At 45.4% G+C, this 21,813-nt stretch overlaps 1 protein-coding gene and 1 pseudogene across 1 annotated transcript; one reads left to right on the top strand and one right to left on the bottom strand.

Annotated features, from left to right (window-relative positions):
* Positions 1-10,420: 10,420 nt before the first annotated feature.
* Positions 10,421-19,998, top strand: LOC126525287 (monocarboxylate transporter 12-B-like). The gene is made up of 3 exons (XM_055067474.2): positions 10,421-10,717; positions 15,342-15,930; positions 19,625-19,998. Exons 1-3 carry the CDS (start codon positions 10,439-10,441, stop codon positions 19,798-19,800), a joined length of 1,044 nt encoding a protein of 347 aa, XP_054923449.2. The 5' UTR covers positions 10,421-10,438; the 3' UTR covers positions 19,801-19,998.
* On the bottom strand, positions 19,105-19,284 carry LOC126525324 (U2 spliceosomal RNA; annotated as a pseudogene).
* Positions 19,999-21,813: the final 1,815 nt, after the last annotated feature.

The raw sequence follows: 21,813 nt of genomic DNA on the forward strand, positions 1-21,813 counted from the left end.
CACCGCCGTACAAACTGCTTGCTGACTTCAAACCTGAAGCAGGTTAGAAAAGACGCGAGAAAGAAAAATGACGGACTACTGATAAAAAAGAAGAAAAATACAAAAAAAACTGCAGTACATCTAACGAGTTGGAATCAATATGCAATGAAGCTTTGTGTCGCTGCATAAAGAGTCTAAACACGAGTAGACACCTACATACCACACACAGACACGTACACACATACACGCAGGCACACCCACACATACACACACGAACAAACACAAAACGCTTCCTTTTCTGTCTGTGTTTTGTGTCCTTTTGTGTCTTCCTTTTGTGTGTGTTCAATTGCGGCAAAAAACATGTCTTTTACACAAACGCTCGCGCGCACTAATTATACGAATCCTTTTGTTCAACTGAATTGCTGATTACTAGCGAGTATGATGGACGTTTTGGAGGTATCATAGTTTCAGAGGAAGGATGAGCATACGTACGTAGCGCAATTCAAATATCTTCTATCCACAAGAAGCGCTTACTTCCTCATTACCATGCCGCCGCGGATGCGCGAAGGTGAGCTTTCTGGTTCTTTTTGTTGTTTCCCCCGCCCGACAGGCGCCGCCACTGCCGCGTATGGATGGATGAGTAAGCGTCCCGGACGTATGAATGTCCCACCTATATTTAAAAGGAAGGCGGGGGGGGGGGGGCAAATAAAAAGGCAAAAATAAAAGAGGATTGCCAGCATCACGTTTTCTTACTTGCTTTCTTAGAAGCCTGTTTAGAAGGTGAGCGCCATCTGATGTTGCTGCAAGCAATGCAGCTGCGCCCACGGCGCGCGTGCTGCACTGCTATTAGTTGGCCTGTTGGGCAGGGGAATAGCAAGGCCGCGGTCGCGAAACCCGGTGAGGTTTGCAAAAAATGCATTGCTAAAAAAAAACGTACAAGTAATTGCTGTCTATCTGAATGAGCTATACGCAAGGGAAATTTGAACCTGTGACTGTTCATTGACGAAACTCCTATACCGCGCGCGCCGTCGCACGCCGTCCTTCACCGCTGAACAAAAAAGGCTGTGGATCTCCACTGAACTGCTTCACTGCAAAAGGTAATAATGATGTGTAGTCCAGAGTAGCGGAATTATACCCCGCAGCTACTGGTGGTCCGCGAACACTTCGTAAAGCCTCAAATAGGCCCGTCACTTATTTTATGAGAATTAGCTGTTCTAGGCTAAAGCGGTGCACGTTCACTGCGACTGACCTGCGTAGCGCAGGAGTGTCGCAAGCTGGCGTTTGTTTGGTAAGCCGGAGCAAAGTGACTATTCATAAAAAGTTTATTTTGGGTCCGCCCACCAAATAAAAACGTGCGCGACGTCAGCAAAGGCCACCATAGAGATTGGACCCTTTTATTATATTGTTACCGGTAACGGCTGTCACGACTGCGCATGCGTGAAATTTACCGGGCTCCGTTAAATTTACCGCACACTTACCCTAGGTTACGTTGACTCTGAAGCTACGCGGTAACGTTCAGGCTGCCCGCATTGATCCAAGTGCATTGGGGATACTTGCTCTCTATCGCGCAGAAAAAAAAGTAAATTATAAATTCAGTCATCTCTTTGTACCATTTCACGCCGAGGACGAAGTATAAGCGTTGTTTTGTGATCATTCTCTAGAAAGGTTGCTTGTTTTGTTGCTGCTGAACTTATAGGCTTGGCACTAAGGCTGAACGATATGTGGATGTTCATTATAACAGATGGTGCCGCGTCACTACACAGCTTTGACTCTGTGCACTACTGATGGGCTGTGCGCCTGTTCAGCAATTAAGTTCTTTTATCCTTCATGAACCTAATCGTTCGGGCGGCCTATTGTGCAGTTGCTTCTATTATTCGCTGTAATTCTATGCGTATTTCTATCCGTTCATCTCTATGTATGTTTCTCTATGTGCCTGTATCTTTGTGTCTGTTTATTTATCTATCTGTATTTTTCTAGCTCTTCGCAACCATGCTCCTATCTTCACTCATGTATCAAAACGTATCTTTGCGCAGTAAGGGTTGTGAGGAGTTCCATGACTGCGGAAATATCATGAAAGAAAAGTATCACGAAAGTTGTCACAACTGACCAGCAGAAAAGAAGGTAGCAACCTTAATTTAGGATACTAAGCCGAATCAAGTCACGCAGAAATAAAACACATAAACAATCGCCAATTCTAACGGGCCTGTCTCATTGCTGCAGAAGTATACTTTTCCACACTATTGCGCCGCATGCCATTCTGCCAAGATCTTTACGTTCATTTACTTCAAAGGGCACCAGAGTGCAAAGAGGACTTTCGTAGGCTGCGCACGCTAGGACCATTATGCAATGTGCAGGCAGCTGGGGTATCTCTTTTGTTGAGCTTTATTTAGAATGTCGAATTGCCTATAAGCGTTCTAGAGCTGCATCGATGTTGCGCACTGCGTATCAGCCAAACCCAGAGCCCCTCACTACTGAAAAGAAGTAAACTTCTACAAAACCAGTCCCGTCTCACTATGAGAAAGCAAACACGCAGAGCGGTGAGCTCCAGTGTTCGACGATAAAAGCAAAAGAAGTGCTTCCACGCAGAGAGCTCGTGTTTGCAGAGGCCTCTATGAAGAGGCGTTGCTTCTACAAAATGCAGCCTGGCAAGTGCACAGCTTCGATGACCCAAGAGCTGAATGATTTTTCTTACCTTCCAACCATTGTCGTCGAGAATGCTGCTCTCCCCACCATTGTTCCCATTGTGTCAAGCGACGGTGGCGTCATCCTCCAAGAGGCACGAGAAATCCCAAAGGTGCGTATGGCAGGTGCATACAACTAAAAGTAAATGGGAGCTTCAAAATGTGTACATACTTTAACAAAATTATCTACACTGCTGCTTTCACCGCGTGGAAGCCTGAATGCAGCGTAAAAATTTAACCATGCCCTGCCGCATCTATCACAAACCTGATTTGTAAAGCAACTTGAGTTTACAGGAGATTTCAATACAATGTGGATTGAAATTGTGTGCAGGCTAGTTAACAGAAAATACATAGCAACATATAAACGGGAGCTTAGGTTTCTAGCCTCGACCACGCAACGTCTAAATGCTCGTCTGAATGTCTGAACGTATGCTCGGTGGTGGCCTGTTTCAGAGGTTCCGTATTTGTTGCACTTGCACCAATCCCGGGACAATTGTATAAGTTAGATGAACACGATACTATAGAATTCTGTGTTATTTGAAATTAGAATAAGCTTCACAAATCTGCTAATTATTTAGAAAGGCCACGAAACATTCCTACAGGGTTTGTACTGAAAAAAAGACATCTTGCATGAACCTGTCCTTGCGCACTATAGACACCTGTATGTTTTCTACCCAAATTTCTGTAGTGAACAGCATAAAATGCACACTTAGTTCGATAAAAAAAGGACATGCTTTATCAAGCGCCTTCATCAAATTGCGCAGTTACCCTCTCTATAGAGTATCTTTCCGTCCTCTTAAAGTCATGCTTTGCGCTTTACGTCCCCGGTGCTGCTGGCTACTTAATTTTACCAAGCATTCCTTATGTTTGTCTTCTGCCTCCATCCCTGTACAGAGTAATTCGCGTGTCCAGACATGAAATGCAAAGGAGAATATCTGTCAAATCAGCTGGCGCCAGTGTTTTAATAAATGATTTTCATTTCAAACATGTGCCTACAATATAAACCCAAAAACACTTTCAGCAGCTCTCAATAATTACTACTCTAGCACCTTTTATGAGAAAGTTCACATGACACGTGACATTTGTGTACACCTGCACTGTAACACAACGAAATTAAAGTATAATTTGCTAGGTGCTAAGCTAGCTTACAACTGAGTCATTTAAAGTCCATGCAGGAAAATCTGCAAAGCAACCGGCAACGATCCTAGTGGTGTCAATTATACGTTTCCCATTTCTTACCGTTGTACTTTACACCCTAGCATATACCTCACCAGATAGGCCAAGCGATCAACTTGGAAGAAATAGCCGTAGAATTGCCGGTCCGGGGTTCCAGCGGCCTTCCTGTGGTTGGGTCATAAGGGGTGGGCTGGTATACAGCCCCCCCCATAACAACACCCCCTCGCCACGCCCACACTCCGCATCTACTCCACAGAATTCATTACCCATACGTCATACCGAATCGAATAGAAAATTGAAGATAAGATCAAACGCTTACACGAATAAAATAAAAAAAAATCGCACACACATTCCAGAAATATGCGCCAGTTGTGCCGCCAGTAGGAGTCCAAATCAAAAAGCAGACCCTCACTGCCATCATTATCGGAAAGCTCTGAACCCGCCTACACAACCGACAAAAATCGCACATGTCGAGGCGAAAATCGATCCACCGCATCAGAAAATGCTAGCCATACAACAAAGCACCATGCAGCTGGCAAATACGATAGAGAAAAGACGGCTCGCATGAGATTAGTGACACGAGGTTTTGGAAGGAATTGTGCAACAGCAAGTACAGCAGAGGCGCCATGCCGATCCACCCGTACTCCATAATGACTAGCAAAAGGAACAACAGGAACAAAAACCCAGTGCTCACCTAGCCATGGAGTTGTCGCAGCTACAAAGGCAAGTACAGATATTGCGGCAGCATATCTGTAAGGCCATCACAACACCGAGAATCATCGCATTGCATTAAACAAACACACACCCAAGTCAAACTGGCCACTAAACACATACCACAACCCTCTAAAGCCGCGTGGCCGCACCATCAACTAAAACGCTCACTTCAACAAAACGCATTATAGGCGGCAGTGATGTCGACCCCAACGTGATTGAGACCCTACCGCTGTAACAAGGCCGAGAGAGGTTCTCATACAGAATGTCTACAGCCCACCTAAGCAGAAGCAGGCAAATTTCGATGACTTGATCATCAAAGCGCTTACTATAGGCAAAAACAAAATCTCGTTGATAGCAGGAGACTGCTGCGCATCTTCTCAGGCATGGGACAACAGGACAGCCACATCAAAAGGCACTGTTCTCCAGTACATGATACTGCAGCACTGTCTCATCATCCTCACCGATCCCGCATACTCCACACGTCTAACAAACAGTGTCTCCAGAGACAAGTGTCCAATATACGTGCCCCACTTTCTTCAGACATAGACGGACATTCAAATAACATCACACTCACGTCAAACATACCCGCAGTAGACCCGCATCTACTCTACCTCTTGGAGGCCTGTCGAATCCTCCAATGCCCCACCGGGCAAAGGCACACTGAACTACCAGCAACTACAAACCAACACTACAACTACAAACCAACACAACTACAAACCAACACTTACCCCTTTAAGCCGACTACACTCAATACATCCCATACTGTACTCATACAAATTCACCCTTTGCAACTACTAAGCCTCCCTTTACCACACTTCATAGGCATGCTCCAACGTACAGGCAGCGCCGCTAACACCCAACCTAAACCTGAGCGGTGGGAGACCGTGCTGACTATCTCGGACCCTAGTGACAAGCAAAAGCTGGTATGGCTGGCATAGGAGACAGCAAGGGCTACGCTTGCCCAGGACTTAGGGCCCCTCTCCCCACAAGCTGTAAGACACCTACTTGTTATCAGTCCCGAAACACTCTAACAGATTTTCTAGCACCTGCATTGAACGTTGCTTCGGAGTTCGAAAAAATAAATACAAATCAATTTATAGGATTAATTCCCGTGAATTTACTTCGGTTTTTCGGGACGTTACCTTGGTAATTATGACACGGTTCTGCTCAAAGTAGTTGCACAAGTCGCCATCGTATCGGTAGCGAATTCGAACCATTGCTTGCAAAAGGCACAATGCTAAATCCGCCTGCTGCACCACCACTGCACCTCCTCCGAACCACCCCGACCCCGAATGTTCTTTTCCAATCGCCTCAGATAGAACAATCGTTCAAGCCGCTCACCTTGCCAGGTGAGCAATAGCGAGAGCTGATATTTCGCGCGTTTTCTCACTCAGACAGATTCAGCGAGAAAAAAGAGTATCAGCGACAGGTCACCTTCGCTCTTTACGAGACCCACAGTTGCCCTGCCACACCTTATGGATAGCCTGTGGAGCGTGCCTCTGATCACAGCCGCCGCGGCGTTCTTGAGCACAGCGGGCATGTCCACCTACGGATTCTTCTACGTCGTGTACATGAACCACTATGGAGTCACACGCAAGGAAGCGTCCTGGCCCGCTAGCATTCACCTGATTATCTCCCATGTGATAGGTAAGACAAATTGAGCGTTCTTGCGGAACAAAGACCGCACGTGTTCGTTGCTCAAGTGGAATTTTAGATATCTACATTAGTGAGAAGCACAGACGGTCGTTCATCTTTCTGTTAATTGCCAGCAAGGTTCAGATCTTCTTGAGATGTGAAAGCGTCAAATGGCCCAAACGGTTTCTCACATTTCAATAACTGCAACACCACGTCATCAGCGCACCTCGCGCGCTCCTGACGCTGGCTGGCGCTTGCAGGCTCAGGAAGCACGTACCATTATGGAGTCTGAAGCGTCTGCATCGTCGGCGGCCGCAACCTCGGCAGTATCGAAACGTGGCCGTCCACACCAGTACACCGCAGACGAAGTAAGGGAACGGAAGAACGCAGCAAAACCAGCAAAGAGGCAGGCAGCGAAATGTACCATCGTCGTTAACTCTCCCAATACACGGTGGCCGGAATGAGGATTAACGCAAACATTACTCGCAACGCAAAACTCGATGGTCTGCTCAGCGGCGTTCAATTCGACATTGATGCTTTCGTATACATGATTCATAAGTTCTTAGATGTCTTAGGATATTTTTTTGCGTGAGCATGTGTTTGCGAACCCTAGCAACGATTCGTGTTCTCGTCCTTTTGTTCTTATCGATAAGACGATGTGTTCATCTGCTTTCTGTTACATTTTTACGCCCTCTTCCCCATCTTGCACTCCTGAGTCATAAACAGCACAGCGGACTTTGCCTATACCCGACAACCCTGTTCTGATGTCAGGGGATGCTCATTTTTCGCTGCCATTGTGAAGAATAAAGAAGGACAGGCTCTATAGTAGCCGCTTTCTCTCCCCACCGTGTGCATATGTATTGTGCTGTTTCACCACCATGATTTCACGAAATAGCTCGCCGAAGTAGCTTAGTGTCTATGGCGTACTGAGAACGAGATCGCTGGTTTGATCCCAGCCGCGGCGGTCGAATCCGGACAGAAGTGGAATGCAAGTTCGCCTGTTTTGCTTGCTTCGCGACACAATAAAGAAACCAAGGTAGTCGAAATTATTCTGGGATTCCCTACCACGGTGTTCCTCATAATCATATTGTGGTATTGTGTATATCCACTAAATCTAATTTTAATGCAATCAGCATTCTTTGGGAAAGTGACGCACATTTTCTAAGTCCGTATATAGCTCTTTCAAACTTGGGTTACTAGGCATGTACCACTGGGTATGTGCCCCAATACCCAACTTGTTTCACCGGGTATAAGCAAATTGGCATGTGACGCTAGGTATTTGAACATTCGTGGCCAATCTTCTAGAACGTGTATGATCTCTGGGCACTGGTTAGGTGCCCAGAGAGATAAGCAGTACAAGAGGCAAGCAGTCAAGAAGCTGGCAACAGAAATTTGAAGAAATCCATTACAGAGAAGTGCAAAAGTCGGCATTAAAAAGCAGCCGAGTGTTAAGAATAAACGCGTCTACAGTATCGGAAAAGAGCTTGCATTGAGCGAGGATGGTGGACCGCCAGGGCTGCCGTCCCCACAAGGTAGCAGTGGCAGACGATTGGAGGATGAGCCTACACAAACGGGAATAATTTCACAATACGCTGTGTCGTTAAACATCTCCAGTGCTGATCGCCATAAATTGAAATTCACTGCGAGGTGGGTTCTGCTGCAATTTTTTATTCCTTGATTGAAATTCGACATGCGCACCTGTAGCTTTCTGCCGCTATCCAAGATATGAGTAGAGAAAAGAGTGTACAGTTCCGGGCATAAGGCGCCCATGGGTTCGAAGAATTCAATATGGCGTTGCTCCTCCTGGTGACTTGCCCCTTTGGTGGCCGTGCCGACATTGGGAATTTGATGAATAGTGCAACTAACTTTGCATATTTGACTAACTTCGGTGTCTGACAAATTTCTAATGCATAGGAGAATGTGTTGCTATTAATCACTTTTTGTTCTGGCGTTTTGGTTATGTAGTGTACATGGGAAAGTTTGTTTCTTTGCCTGTTTTATTTTCTAGGTCTCATACTCGCAGTTCTACAACGAACCGTATCCATGCACAACCTTACATTGATAGGCGGACTATTCTCTTGGGTGGGCTTTGTACTGTCCGCATTCGCTCCTAATATCCAAGCAATGTCTTTAACCATGGGGGTCATTTACGGTAAGTAATTGTCTTGAACAATAAGTATGCCTGAGCTCATTGTATACCTGCAACATTTCACGGTACTAGAATACACCAAAGCACGGTATTTTTGCAAGTCAGAAGTATCTTCCCGGGAAGCTTCCTTGGAAACCCCCTTTTTATTTTCTCTTTTTTTTTTCACTGAGGTATAAGGTACATGAACTGTTACTGGCAAGCTTGGCGTTTTTCGCAGGGATCATTAAACATTGCTTCAGCTTACGCATAGTGCTATTTGAAGGCAAATTAAGCAGAAACAATAAAGAATGAATAAATTTAGACTGGTAAGATATTGTTTAAGATCTTCGTTCCTCTAACTTAGGCGTTACAACGTTCCTACTTTTATCAGAAAAAGAAAGCGCAACTACCGCTTTCTTATTTTGCGGTGCGATTTTAGTGCCTGTACGCCAGTATACCCCAATATATTTCAATATTTTATTCTCGTATTCGCACTGTTATGGCGAAGCTAAACTTTGAAAGATCAATAAGCTTAGTGTTTGGCTTACTTCGAATTTTTACGCATAGTATGTTATTCAGGTCTCAGCAGACATGGTCCATATTCGAGCTGTCGAGGGGTGCCAGTGTGAAAACTACAGTGTGGCGTCGCCACTGGTCTTGTTCTTGCGTTTGCTTGGACTTAACAAGTTTTATTTCATGATAACAGTGAGTTTATGATATTGTATAAGCGGAATGTACCAATACACCTCACGGCTTCTTTTTCTGGTTAGGGCCCCTTTATGTATTATATGGTTTTTACCAGAAATTGCTGATTCCAGCAAAGGAATTGCCGTGGAAAGAAGATACTGTTACAAAAGGGGGGTACTAATATCCTCGCATAAATCCGTGCCATAGTAATGCATTGCTAAGGAAAAACCTCGCATGCAAACAAGCTCTTGGTTCCAACTTTCCACTTTGTGTTTGTCTACCTTTCTAACGCTGGTTGAGCACTTTTCCCATGCGTAATGCTTTTAACAGAAATTCTGTTTTGTAGCCATAGTATGCAATCTAGATGTTGATAGGAAGCACGTGTTTCTATTTCCGTTGCTCTGCAGCTGCTGATCGCGAACACATAGTGGAAGATCCCTAAGGCCCGTTTCAGTGGTTACCGTTGCGTTGCAAACCTACAGACGGACGTAGTAAGCCAACCTCTCGGTGCAAGTGACAAAGTAGCTGAGTTGTCTAAGCTATGTTTGCGCCTTTAGTTTAAAACTGTGTGCAATAAATGCTTCGCGTATTAAAACTCTACTGAGTATAAGCTTCTTTAACAGGAAGCGCTGAGACATTTGTTCGATTTCGGCTAAGCACACTCGAAAATTGTGAAATATAACATGCAGGTATCATAATTATCAACATGATGAGATTTATCCTCTTGCGGCTACCAAACGTACATAAGGTGAAGCGGTGAGTATCGTACACTCTGTATATACAACGTTCAGCTTTTCAAGTACACACACACACACAAAGAATGCGCCTATACTTCGGCATTTGAGGACCCATGACCTCGGTGCTAGTAATTTTTCATGCGCAAATGGCTGGGAGTCGCTCTATGAAATCCCCTAACTCTAAATTTCCTGGTATCTGACTGCCCTATCGCATAGATGAACTGCGTTATGAGCTGTAAAGAAGGCGCACGTGGGGATTACAACCAAGAAAACTGGTGCCGGCATTCGCCCGTTCATGTCGTCTATATTATTTTTATTTCCTTATACAATAACTACAAAATTCATTTATTCTTATTATCACTACTGATTGACGGGGCGTAACATCACAAGGTAACAGTGAGGTTATTAGAGGTGCCCTATTGGAGGGCTGCCGATTATGCTGTACCACCTATGGTTCTTTACGTGGCTCTGAAGATAAAACTGCGCAAGCGTTTTTGCATTTCGCGCTCACGTTAACACGGCCACCGCGGCAGAGGAACGCACCCGTGACCTCAGGCTTAACAGCAAACCTCAAGCATTATTGTATTCGTCGTGCTAAAGTCCTATGCTTGCAACTACTAATATCAGTACGATGGTTACTTGAGCCCCGCACAATTCTAATAACGAAAATTTTTATCCTACTAGGTATTGGCTCCGGAATCATGGTGATTATGCTGTCTGTTTACAATGCTACATTCTTCATGAAGTATCGAGGAGTCGCCACTGGTTCCAAGTTTGTAGGCTGGTCCCTTTCAGGTTTAGTATTTCCTCCTATACTGACTTTCCTCTTCAAATCCTACGGCTTCCAAGGTGGCATGCTGTTGCTCGGCGGAATAGTTATGAACGTCATGGTCTTCATCATGCTGCTGAGAAATCCGAGACCCATCAACTGTTGCACCACTGGCAGAAAGGAAGCAAGGGGACAGCAGCTACCTTCAGTGGTAGGTTCTGGCGGATTCCTACGGACTTCCTTCTTCCAGTAGAAATTCATGGACAGAGGTTAACAAGCTGAGAAAGCCTTAAAATGATCGAAAGGGGTCAACTAAGGAATCTATCAGACTTGGAGCCAAGGTTCCGACATGGGCACTAGACTTTTTCTGGACCTTGACCACGACAAAGCTCCCTTGTCGAAAAGACGACTCCAACAGGACATCCCTCATCCGACCATTGTTACTGAATTTTTGCAGCGGCTATTTCGATTCGCGTTTGATGGCATAAGTACTGTCACTTGGGCAAAGAAAAACATGTTTGGATGCGTAACATGAGGGTATAGTGGGGAGACGAAAAAAAGCAACTTTCAGGCTGAAACTTAAGAGATGGCTTTATCGACAGCACAAGCAGTAGTGAACAAGACAAATGTGACACACTGCATATGGATTCTCTGAGCTAAACTGTTCAAAATGCTGCTGCAGCGTTGTGCCCTATCACTAGCAAAGTACAATAGTGACTCGAACACGCCTTGTCATTTTACGTTATCCACACCAGATAGCCTGCCACCGTGCACCCAAAGGGCGTATTCCGAAAATGTACAAAAGGAAACTGGGAACATCAGAACATTAAACGGTACGTCAAAATACATGCGTGGTAGTAAGAGACATTTTATTAATAGGTGGAGAGGTTAGCTGAGTGAAAGGCTTGGCATCCTGTGAAGATTCAATATATTACAAAAGGTCGCAGGACGAGAGAAAGAAAAAAGAGAGACGCACACGCTTCCACTCGCACACAAACTCTGGAAGGAGCAGCAATAAGCACCATAATGGGAACAAAGTGTAAAGTTGATCTTTATGGCACTGTCAATAATCAAAATGTTGTCCTTATCTGCGCGTTTGACTGCGCCACCGAAATAGATAACATTTTGTTTATCTATGGTTCCACGAAGCTTCACCTGAAACAATGTTTATCTCATGGAGCTCGCGAGTGCTCATTTCCGGGTTTGTGTGCCAGTGGACGCGTGTGTGTATTTTTCTTTCTTTTCTCTAATCTTTTCACCTATTGTTATATATTATTCTTGCAGTGGTATACCAAGCCATTCGTTGGAGTAACTTCCCAACCCATTATTAAAACTTTTGTTTCAGCAGCGCCCACGTATTTCGACACACAGGTTGATGTATATTGCTTACTTGTAATACATTCTTGAAATACTGGCAGAACGGAAAACAGAGGGTTCTTGATTTTTGCGCATCACGACCATATATTGCCTGCAGACAATGAAGCTACAGAAAACACACGGGGTAACTGGCTGTTGTTGAATTGAAATGTAGAAAAGCAATGAACAAAAGGAGTGGGATGAAAGTAGACCGAATGCCGACGGCGGGCACCGAACCTACAACCTTCGCGTTACGATTTCGTCCCCAGTGGTGGCCAGTATTTCTTCCGCCCAGTTTCCTTTCCTCTTTTCATCATTACTAGCTCTTCTACATTTCAATTTCAACCGCAGCTGAAAAACTCGTATGCATTCATTGGCTTCATGCTTGGTGCTTTATTTGTTCTTGGAAAAGGCAACTTCTGTACAAGCTAGGCGGTTATACGGTGCGAATTACATAACATGGTAGAGCTTGTTGAAGGCACTGCTGCCTTAGACTAGCGCCGGGCATAATGCAGCAGTGACAATCTGAAGAGTTTAGCTCAGAGGTTTTAAATGCAAAATATCATATTTTTCTCTTCACAACTGTATTTCGGCGCTCCTCGAATTGCTTGACACTTTGCTTTCCACAAAATAATTCATGGCGCATAAAATCTTGTCATCACGTTATTGTGCCCGATACGCTCAGTGCAGGGACCTAAACTAATGGGCTTAAGCTAATGATCGGAGTAGAAGAACAACGGCAGCACCATGTATGCTAATAACGGTATGTAATACTAAAATACTCATTGAAACTTACAAGAATATAAAATTGGGCAAGTTGAGAAAGAGCAAACGGGGTTGTATTGTAACCTCTAATCTCGTGGAACATTCATGCTTATCCACCACAAAGATCCCAACTTAATTGTCATTTAATTTTTGTATTTACGCATTCCATCGCTCAATAGCCTTGCCGAAATGCAAATATCAAATTGTGTGAATGAAGTGCTACACATATCCGCGGCGATGCACAACGACCAAGGCAATATGTTGCTAGGTGCTATTCTCAGGAGATGGCGTGGACACTCAGATTTAGTGGGTCATACCCATGAGCTGCCTCTGGTCGTTCAGAGGGCGACTACGTGCCTTGCTTGATCTTGGCTGGCTTCCGTGTTGACCAATACTTGCAGCCCCTTATAGATACGCCGTGTAAATAGTTAACCTACTTTGCTTCCACGTAACAATATGTTGCTTGTAGAGGAAGTTTACTGCACGGGACAAAAAGTTACTGTGTCACCTACGACTAAGAGGTTCTTTCACAACCGCCTATCACTCCTAATTGCAATGGCGGGTGGCGCCAATTGCAGCACATGCAGTGCATTAAAATGATGAAACATGTGTTGTGTGACGGCCCAGCATCCGAAGGAGACAGCATAGTCTTTCGGGCAGCTTCAGGGCAATTAGTTGTCAGGGCTTTCCCAGAAGAAAAGGCCTTGGGACCGCGGCCTAATACGTCTGCTGTGTAAAAAGACGCAAAAGTGCTGGCACACTTCTTGGTATGCCCGAGCCTATATGTCCGCTTGTGATTGACTCAGCGATAAACACTTGATTGTGCGAGTGTCAATGCAAAGTGGGATTGTCACTGTTATTTCACAGATTTCTATCCCCTTCTCCCTCTCACGAGTGCAGCGTGGCCTACCGGGCTCAGCCTGGTTGGCCTCGCTGCATTTCCCTTATGACTTTTCTCTCTTGTCTGGGGAAGATGGGTGATAACAGGTGTATCCACAGAAAAGTACACGTATCGATTAACATTTAACGATTGTTTAGCTCTTGTGTTACAGCGGCGCGTACCCATTCTGGAGGATTGGGCAAGAACGGGCAGACTTCCATTGGAATAGCCGAATGTATATATCTAGGAATATGAATTGAATCAAAGAACCTGTAAAATATGTTTCACGATATTGATAACAGCTAGGTGTCCTTTTTAGTTGTGTGTGAGCCGACACGCTCAGTTATGGCTTTATCTAGGCATCATAGTGGGATGCTTTTCTGTACAATTCGCCAAGAGCAGGCGCTTACCCAGTGGGACCCAGTGAGCGGGTAAATCTAATAAAATAAACTAAATCAATATATGTGTTATATCTAACTCACCATTCTTAACGATTCGATGAGCATTAGTGTAGAATATTTTATGTTGGAAGTTATAAGTTTTTGGTTCAGAAATGAATAACTACATTTTGTTGCATGTACTTGATCAGCATAGAAGAGGTATATTGCCTTTACATATATAGTTGAAAAGAAACACGAAGGAGTAGGGTCGCCATTGGCCCTTATCCTTTCGAGTTCATTTGCAGTTGCGCCATCGCTGGTGATGACTCGTTCGGGCAAAACCACTGGTTTCGTGGCCGTGGTGGCCACAATCCGATGCGTTCGTTCGGCAAGCGTGAACGTCATTTTATTTTGTGGGGTGGCGGCCAGTGTAACCGCCACGCGCTGTCTAGACATTGAACGGCAAGGGGTAATATTGCTTTATTAGCTTTTCATTATTCGTATCATTAATTTAGTCCACTTTAGGGATTGTTCACAGATTGGAGGGTTAAAAGAAATCGTCTACATAACAGCAGTTGCTACCACTGCGTAGTAGATGTAACTGGAACGCCTGAGCCTACACTGTGCCACGCGCAATAAACGTCTCATATATAGATCTTCTTCATTGTTTTTTTGTTCAACTTCAACGGCAACGGCTGGCACTTGCGACGACGGCAATTCAAGGAGCGTTAGCGGAAGAGTGGTCGTATTATGACATCTAATCCACCGGGCTCTCAAATTAGTATCACGAAAGTTGTCTGACCACTGTATATTGCGATAAAAATAATTCTTTTCACTGCCTCAATTCATTGCGCCGCTAACTTCGCTGACATTGGCAATTGGACGAAAGCGGCATCGTCGTGACCAGCACCGTTCGTACAAACAAACAGTTGACATGACAGCCAAAATGCCCCTAGATAGTCTTCTTAGCCTGTTACAATCTCTAGAGAACTGAAGTCGCAGGTGTAGACAAATTACCATCTGCGGAAGCAGACAACGGTGACAGCATTTGAAGTTCACGCTGTAGGATGTGTACAGCAAACATCGCCTGTCGTCGAAGAGACACGATGACGAACTGCCTGAGGGCTCGTTGACGTCTCCTATAATCGCTCCGCGCAATCGCAAGGTGCGGAGCAACTGAAAGCATTGTCTCAATTGATGAAACTGTGTGATCATTGACTGCGGGGTTGAGTCTCCCCAAGAGGACTGTTTTGTTCAATCAAAAAACCACTTAACCTTCACCCTAATAACCGGAGTTTCATCGATACGTATTTCTGGCTATGCTTCAGGCAATAAGTCAACGCAATGGGGAAGTTGAGCGGTCACCAAAGATTGTGCGGTGACTTACTGCAATTCAGAGCTTTCCATTATAGTCCTTTTTATCTGATAATTCCTACAACATGACTCTGTTACAGGCACTGTCTGTCCACAACGCAGAAAACGTGCGTCCACTGGCCGTCGAAATCGATCTCAAGGCGAGTGGCGAATCGCAAGCGGAGCCGTGCAAGACGCAGAGTTTATGCACAGAGTCACTCTGCGCCGTTTTCGCGCCACTGAAGGCCCCGATATTTTACGCCTTCCTTCCGGCGTTTGTGCTGTGCGACTACGGCGACATGCTTCTGTCGACGATCATCGTGGACTATGCCATAGACAAAGGATGGACGATTACCCAAGCCAAGCACATGATCACGTGCATCTCGCTGGCGGGGCTCATCGGGAAACTATTATTGCCACTGGCCGCGGACCGGGGCTACCTGAGCCGCAGCGCACTGGTGGCACTGTGCCACGTGGTCACAGCGCTTGCATGCATGGTCTTGCCTCACGTACACTCGGTGGTAGGCGTGTGGTTGGTCAGCTTCGTGGCTGCGGCGGAACTCGGTTGCCTCGTGACCATGAAGGGCGTCCTCGTGGCAGACTACCTTGGCATCGAGCACATTGCGGCCGCCATGGGCGTCACTGGGGTGGCGATGCTTCCTCTGCTGTTGGGAACCCCGGCCATCGTAGGTAGGTTAAACGTTGCTGTGGTGTCTTAAACACTACATGGTTGCCAAGTTAGTTCTCTTTGGCACACCCATATTGAAAGCAGCGCTATCAAACGTGCACGTATGTTCCAGTCTATTGCTGCAAGATTGGCTGTTAGAAACAAGCATAGCCTAATATTATCAATAATGAGCCCTTCAACACAGACAATAGTTTAAGGTATATTGGCCGAATATTTGCTTTCCGAAATACCAATTATTTCAAACACTTAACATTTGTGGTGAAAACAGTAACATGTTTACTGCGTGCATGCCTTCTATCCCTGTAGCCCTTCTAGCTGTCATTAGCCTAAGGAAGCGAAAAAAGAACAAAAACATGCAGTGCACGGATACTGCGTTAGAAATCGCGCTGTGGGTATGTGCACTTCTCACCGCGTGTCTCGTGAATTTATGTAATTAATTCACTGTGCGTAGTGCATCTTGAAATTCTGAAAGGGCTCAATAACGAAGATATCTAGGATAAGAACACATGGCCTCAGGAAACTTAATTGACGATTCATGGTTCTAGACTTGGGATAACACGCGGGAAAGAAATGCATTCTGGGCATTTGTAAGAATTTTATTTTCTAACTTCTATTCATTGCTCTTGATCCGTCAAGCATGATTCTAGCGATAGCGTGAATGTGGCTTCCTGGAAGTCGGCGACGATGTGCCGGAAGTGTAAGAAATACAAATTATTGCAAGCAAAATGCTGCCTTTTTGAGAGGTGTGCAAGGAGCCGGGAAGTAGACCGATTCTCGAGCATGCAGAGATTTTGCATTAATGTGATTCGAACAAATGTGCGCGCAATCGAGAATATAATAATCCTGCAAATACTAAGCTAACATGAAACCATAGAACGCTCGGCACCGATAGGTTAACACATCTAACAAGTATTGAAGAGGCTGTAGAAGTGTTCAGGGCCGCGAACGCCGTCCCCCAATCATCGTTGCACGTGTGAACCACTATTTGCTCGCGGACCATGCAAGTCAAGCTTTGTCAACGACCCATGAGATGACGCCTTGGTGATTTTTAGCTAATGAAACAAGGAAAGCCCGTGATCATATTTCGTATTTTGGTTACATAAGTTCATTCCCGATAGGCGGTCAGCACAAGGCGAAAGAAACCAAGTTTAGCCCGCCTGACACTTTCTAAATCGCCCTCCTGGAGTCGGAGGCGCTGAGGTCGGAAAACGGCTGCAACACAGAACAACAAAAAGTTTGGAAAATTAGTAATCTCGAGGAGTAAGGCGGAAGTTAGCGAAGTCCCTTCCGTTTCTCGCGTGTCCATATCGTTTCTCATTCTACCTTTGCAAAATATTAACGCTAGCAACGCAGAAGGGTTTTTTAAGAAGAGGTGTCAATAAATACAAATATGTACTGTGCTTCGTGCACAAGCGTTACTTATTGTTGTTTCATTTTGCTAGGGTTCATTGACGTCACTAAGTATTCAGTTAGAAGGCCGTCCTTATTATTATCAAACATTGAACCTGCTTTCAAAATTGTAGAGTAGCCGTGAAATTGTAGAGGTACACAGGGGGAGAGGGGGTGTAGAAATGTAGCTTACTGTAATTGTTGACGCTGTTGTCTTCGTTTCCTAGCGTTAGAGAAAGTGTGTTTGCACTCTTGCCATGTATCCGCAGTTTTTCGAATAACAGATAAATTAAGGGTAAACACTTAGGGGAAAATTATTTTCCGTATTTATGATTGTGCTGTGGGTTTATACGAAACAAAAGCTCCGCGAACTAGTGGCTAACAACTTGTTAAGTAATTTGGGTCCACGTTTATGGCGCCTAATTTCGAATGAATAATTTCCCATCAAAACCAGGGAACATGTTCGATGCCATTACGGATATTATGCAACTTGTACATGACAGTAAACACACTAACAAATGTCAGGACGCCAGCCCTAATGAACCGTTCTGTGCGTCTCTTCAATAATTCTATACATTTTCCGTAGGCTTGCCGCGTTACCCTAACGGAATCTAAATCGTTTTCGTTTAAATTCGTTGTAATTTCCCTTACACTCGTACTCAAAACATATGCAATTATTAGCGTGCTTACGGGATGTTCCTTTGGCCATGCTATGGCAGTGTGTCGGAAAGAAACAAAAAATATGATTTATTTTTTACTTTTATTGATTTTGATTATTTATTTATTTAAACATTATTTAAACATTATTTATTATTTTTTTCGTAGTGAAATCGACATATTTTTATCGGTTGTCGGTTCAAGCGGAAAGTCTCCAAAACAACCGACGTCAGGCAACGTCAGCATTAGCGCGTATCTGAGGGGCCCGCACAAGTGCGTATTTCAGGCAAGCATAGTGCGAGTGATAGCCCGTCAAGCGTTCAACCAATCTAAGCCAGCCTCACCATGCACGAGCAGATCGGTATCGTAGGAAAACACAGGCCCTGCGCGCTGAAGAGCTGACCATTTCGTTTTTCTAAGGGTACAATATTAAAAAAAATTAAATTATGGGGTTTTACGTGCCAAAACCACTTTCTGATTACGAGGCACGCCGTAGTGGAGGACTCCGCAAATTTAGACCACCTGGGGATCTTTAACGTGCACCTAAATCTAAGTACATGGGTGGTTTCGCATTTCGCCCCCATCGAAATGCGGCCGCCGTGGCAGGGACTCGATCTCGCGACCTCGTGCTTAGCAGCCCAACACCATAGCGTGCAATATTTTGTTTGTGAAGTTCTATCTTCCGTTTAGGCTCGCTTAACTTCGTTTAATCGGAACAGCGGTCCCCTATTTCGGCGAGTACAATCGATGACGTGCTGCTTCTGATATGCTAAGTGCCTTGACTCAAGGCAGGGAGCATGATCTGAGAATTTATAATTTACCTATTGTGAAAAATAATTACTGTCTTCATCGTTACCTTGCTCCGAAATTCTTGCAGGCGAATCAAAGCCGTCGGAAATCGTTACAGATCGCCTTTTTTTTTCGTTCCGCAGCAGAGCCGGAACGGAACTTTTTTTCAGTGGGACAAAACAAAAACCACCACGAAAAACATTTCGTTCCGACACCCGGGGCTAAGCTGCATGGGTACGTTTATTCTGTCCAAGCAATGTGCAGCTTATTAAATCATTTAACCTTTTACATCGACGCTGTTGATGGCCAAGGTTCCGTGTATTTTTGTTCTGCGTGTACAAGAACCCTGGGCCGATCGCGGTGATAGTGAAATACCGGGCAGACCCGCGGCGGAGGTGAAGCAGGCTTCAATGGCTCCGCCAACTTGCAAAAATAAGCTTAATATCTTGGGTCCAAATAGAACCCTTATCAGATATTGAGCTGAGAAGAACAGATAGTACACTATGACTCGCGTTGGCCATTTGTACATTTGCACTACCCTTTCTTTCCCGGCGTTTCAAGCACCCTTCCGTATATACTTTCCTTTCCTTCCGTTCTCCCGTGTTGGCGGTACCGTCGGAAGTCATGCGTGTATAGTTTCCTCCAGCTCCTCGGGGCGGCAGTTCAATCGTCGACGCGAATGTACATAACAATCAGGGTAACTAAGTTCGGGCTCGTCTTCAAAATTCTGTGTCATGTGCCAAAGAGGTTTGCTGGCCATGCATCTTCGCAGAGTCGAATGGCTAATGACTTTTTTTTCTTTTTTCTTTAGAATACGCTTTTAGGTTTTACGTGTGAATACTGACATGTCAATTCTCGCAGGATTCTTTCGAGACAAAATGGGCTCGTACGACAACCTCTTCCGGTCCCTTGCAGCCTTGGCCTTCCTCGTGGCGGTGATGCTTCTAGGTCTCGTGTGCCGCGAAAGGGCAGACAGCCGGATCCGGTGTCGGAATGGTCGCTCCGGCTCCATTAGCAACCAGGCAGTCGCCATATAGCGGCAGTCTTCCTGCACCCACCCAGTTCCCATGTTAGTGAGCTGACTTCGGTGCACCTTAATGTACCTAAGTGGTGTCGCGGATGGCAAGACGCTCACCGAAGCGTATGTACGGGGTTCACCTTGTGTTCTCACTGTTTAGTTGAACGCCATCATCATCCGGACCATAAACTCCTACGAAGGAAGGCGACCCAAGTAAGGTTCTTGCAGAACTCTCCATATGTTTTCGCATCCTTCACATATCGCAACCATAGCCTTGCGCTTATAAAATGGCAGCGCCTGCCACATGCCCCACAGTGGGCTGTGTTCGTGGCTGTCAGGTATAGAAAGAGGAATGGTGCGAAAAACAACGCCGCCAATGACCAACGACCATCAATGTCAGCAGTGATGATTCCTCTGACGATGGCTTCGTGGTTGTCATAGACACAATGCAAATGTAAAACGTTCAGCACCGTACTCCGTTTAAGTACTTCATTTGTATATGGAAGGCAGGCTCCTGCGGCATTCACCACAATTTTCATCCCTGTACATCATCAACGTCATCAGAGATCTCAACACGTAAACTGTATATACGCATCTCGAGCCGATGATTCAAAGGCGGTGGTAAAGCCCGGGTCAACAGCTGCAATTATTTTCCAGCAGCAGGTATTCTTGCACTCGGCGTAGGCCTTCTGAAAGATCACCTATTTTGCTGGTACGAAAGTCTGCTCTCCTTTATCGCCAGACAAACCAATTGCCATTGGTGTTGTCCACGGCATTGGCGACACAATTGCCAACGATTATTGACAGCTTACTAAGGTAGTTACAGAAGGAGCTGTTATTGCACATGTTTATCGTATTGGCAAGTCCTGTTGCGTGAAGGTTGCAATGGTGAACACTCTCCTTCGCATGCTGTTTCGCGTATTCAATTTCACTTTTTATTTTCAGATATTGCACTGCCAAATATGCATAGAGCATGGAGACGTGAGAAATGAGTTGTTGCAGTGAGACGTGAGTTGTTGCAGGAATCACACCAGAACGGCTGCCGACGTTCTTTCGACTAGTATTGAAGCAATGCAGTAAAACGCTATATTGCGATAGGCGCAATGTGTTATGTATTAGGCACGTACTTCAGCAGAATTCGTCTCTCGCGCATTCCTCTGGACATGCTGAGCCATCTAGCTACGCAGCCACAAAGGACGCGCATGACGCTTGCATGAATAAATATTCTCAGAATATATAAGACGTGCATTCTATTCCACCCAGCAGCGGGTAAATTTGGGAGAGAAGCAAAATAACCTTTATTTAAAGTGCGGACGATTATCCTGTTCGCCAAGTGTGTAGAATCCCCAGTCCAGGACGCCGTGGTCCCTTGCCGCCTGTCGTGCTCTATCCACATGTCGAAGCTAGTCCTCGAGTCAAGAGTTGGTCAGAAGGTCCTCCCGCTGCTCCGGGGTAGGGTTTTGGGTGAATCGGGGCAGTGTCCTGCTGTGCGCGCTCTCCCATACCTTACGATAGTAAGTGCATGGCGCTGTGCATTTCTTGCGGACATAGTCATCCCTTGCGGGCGTAGTCGAATACTTCACGTGGAAAAGTTCTTGCTTTTAGCGTTCTTCATGAAATGGCGTACTCTCTCGTCAACTTGTGGAGTAATGGAGGATAAAACTTGTGCCGAGTGTGTATTCAGCCATGATTTTGGTGTATCGTCTGGTTACACCTTCGTCCAGGGCCTCATGGCGCGGACACCCATCGGGTTAGCCCGGAGAGTCTTGTCGGGCTGCGGCATGTGCCGTTATGTTCTCCGCCAGGGACTTGAGCCCTTGAGTAGACACTTGTATATATCGGGGATGCCCTTAGTCCTTTTAAGCAGGTCCAAAGCCACATCACATATCCTTCCAAGTTTCCGGTGACTACACGCCGCATGGGAGCCCGTTATAACGACTACTTGCTCTCTTCCCCTCGCGGTGAAAGGGGCGACCACGGTTCGTCGTCTCTACAGTAGAAGATTTTTTTTTTTTGCCGTGGCGTCGCATAC

The sequence above is a fragment of the Dermacentor andersoni genome, chromosome 3, assembly GCF_023375885.2.
Source record: "Dermacentor andersoni chromosome 3, qqDerAnde1_hic_scaffold, whole genome shotgun sequence".
Lineage (NCBI taxonomy): Eukaryota > Metazoa > Arthropoda > Arachnida > Ixodida > Ixodidae > Dermacentor > Dermacentor andersoni.

Bases quoted from the DNA above. Each gene is read 5' to 3' on its own strand.
- LOC126525287 (XM_055067474.2), top strand. From the start codon at position 10,439: ATGGTGATTATGCTGTCTGTTTACAATGCTACATTCTTCATGAAGTAT. The intron at 10,718-15,341 runs GTAGGTTCTGGC...ACTCTGTTACAG, and splicing joins GACAGCAGCTACCTTCAGTG to GCACTGTCTGTCCACAACGC. The intron at 15,931-19,624 runs GTAGGTTAAACG...CAATTCTCGCAG, and splicing joins GGGAACCCCGGCCATCGTAG to GATTCTTTCGAGACAAAATG.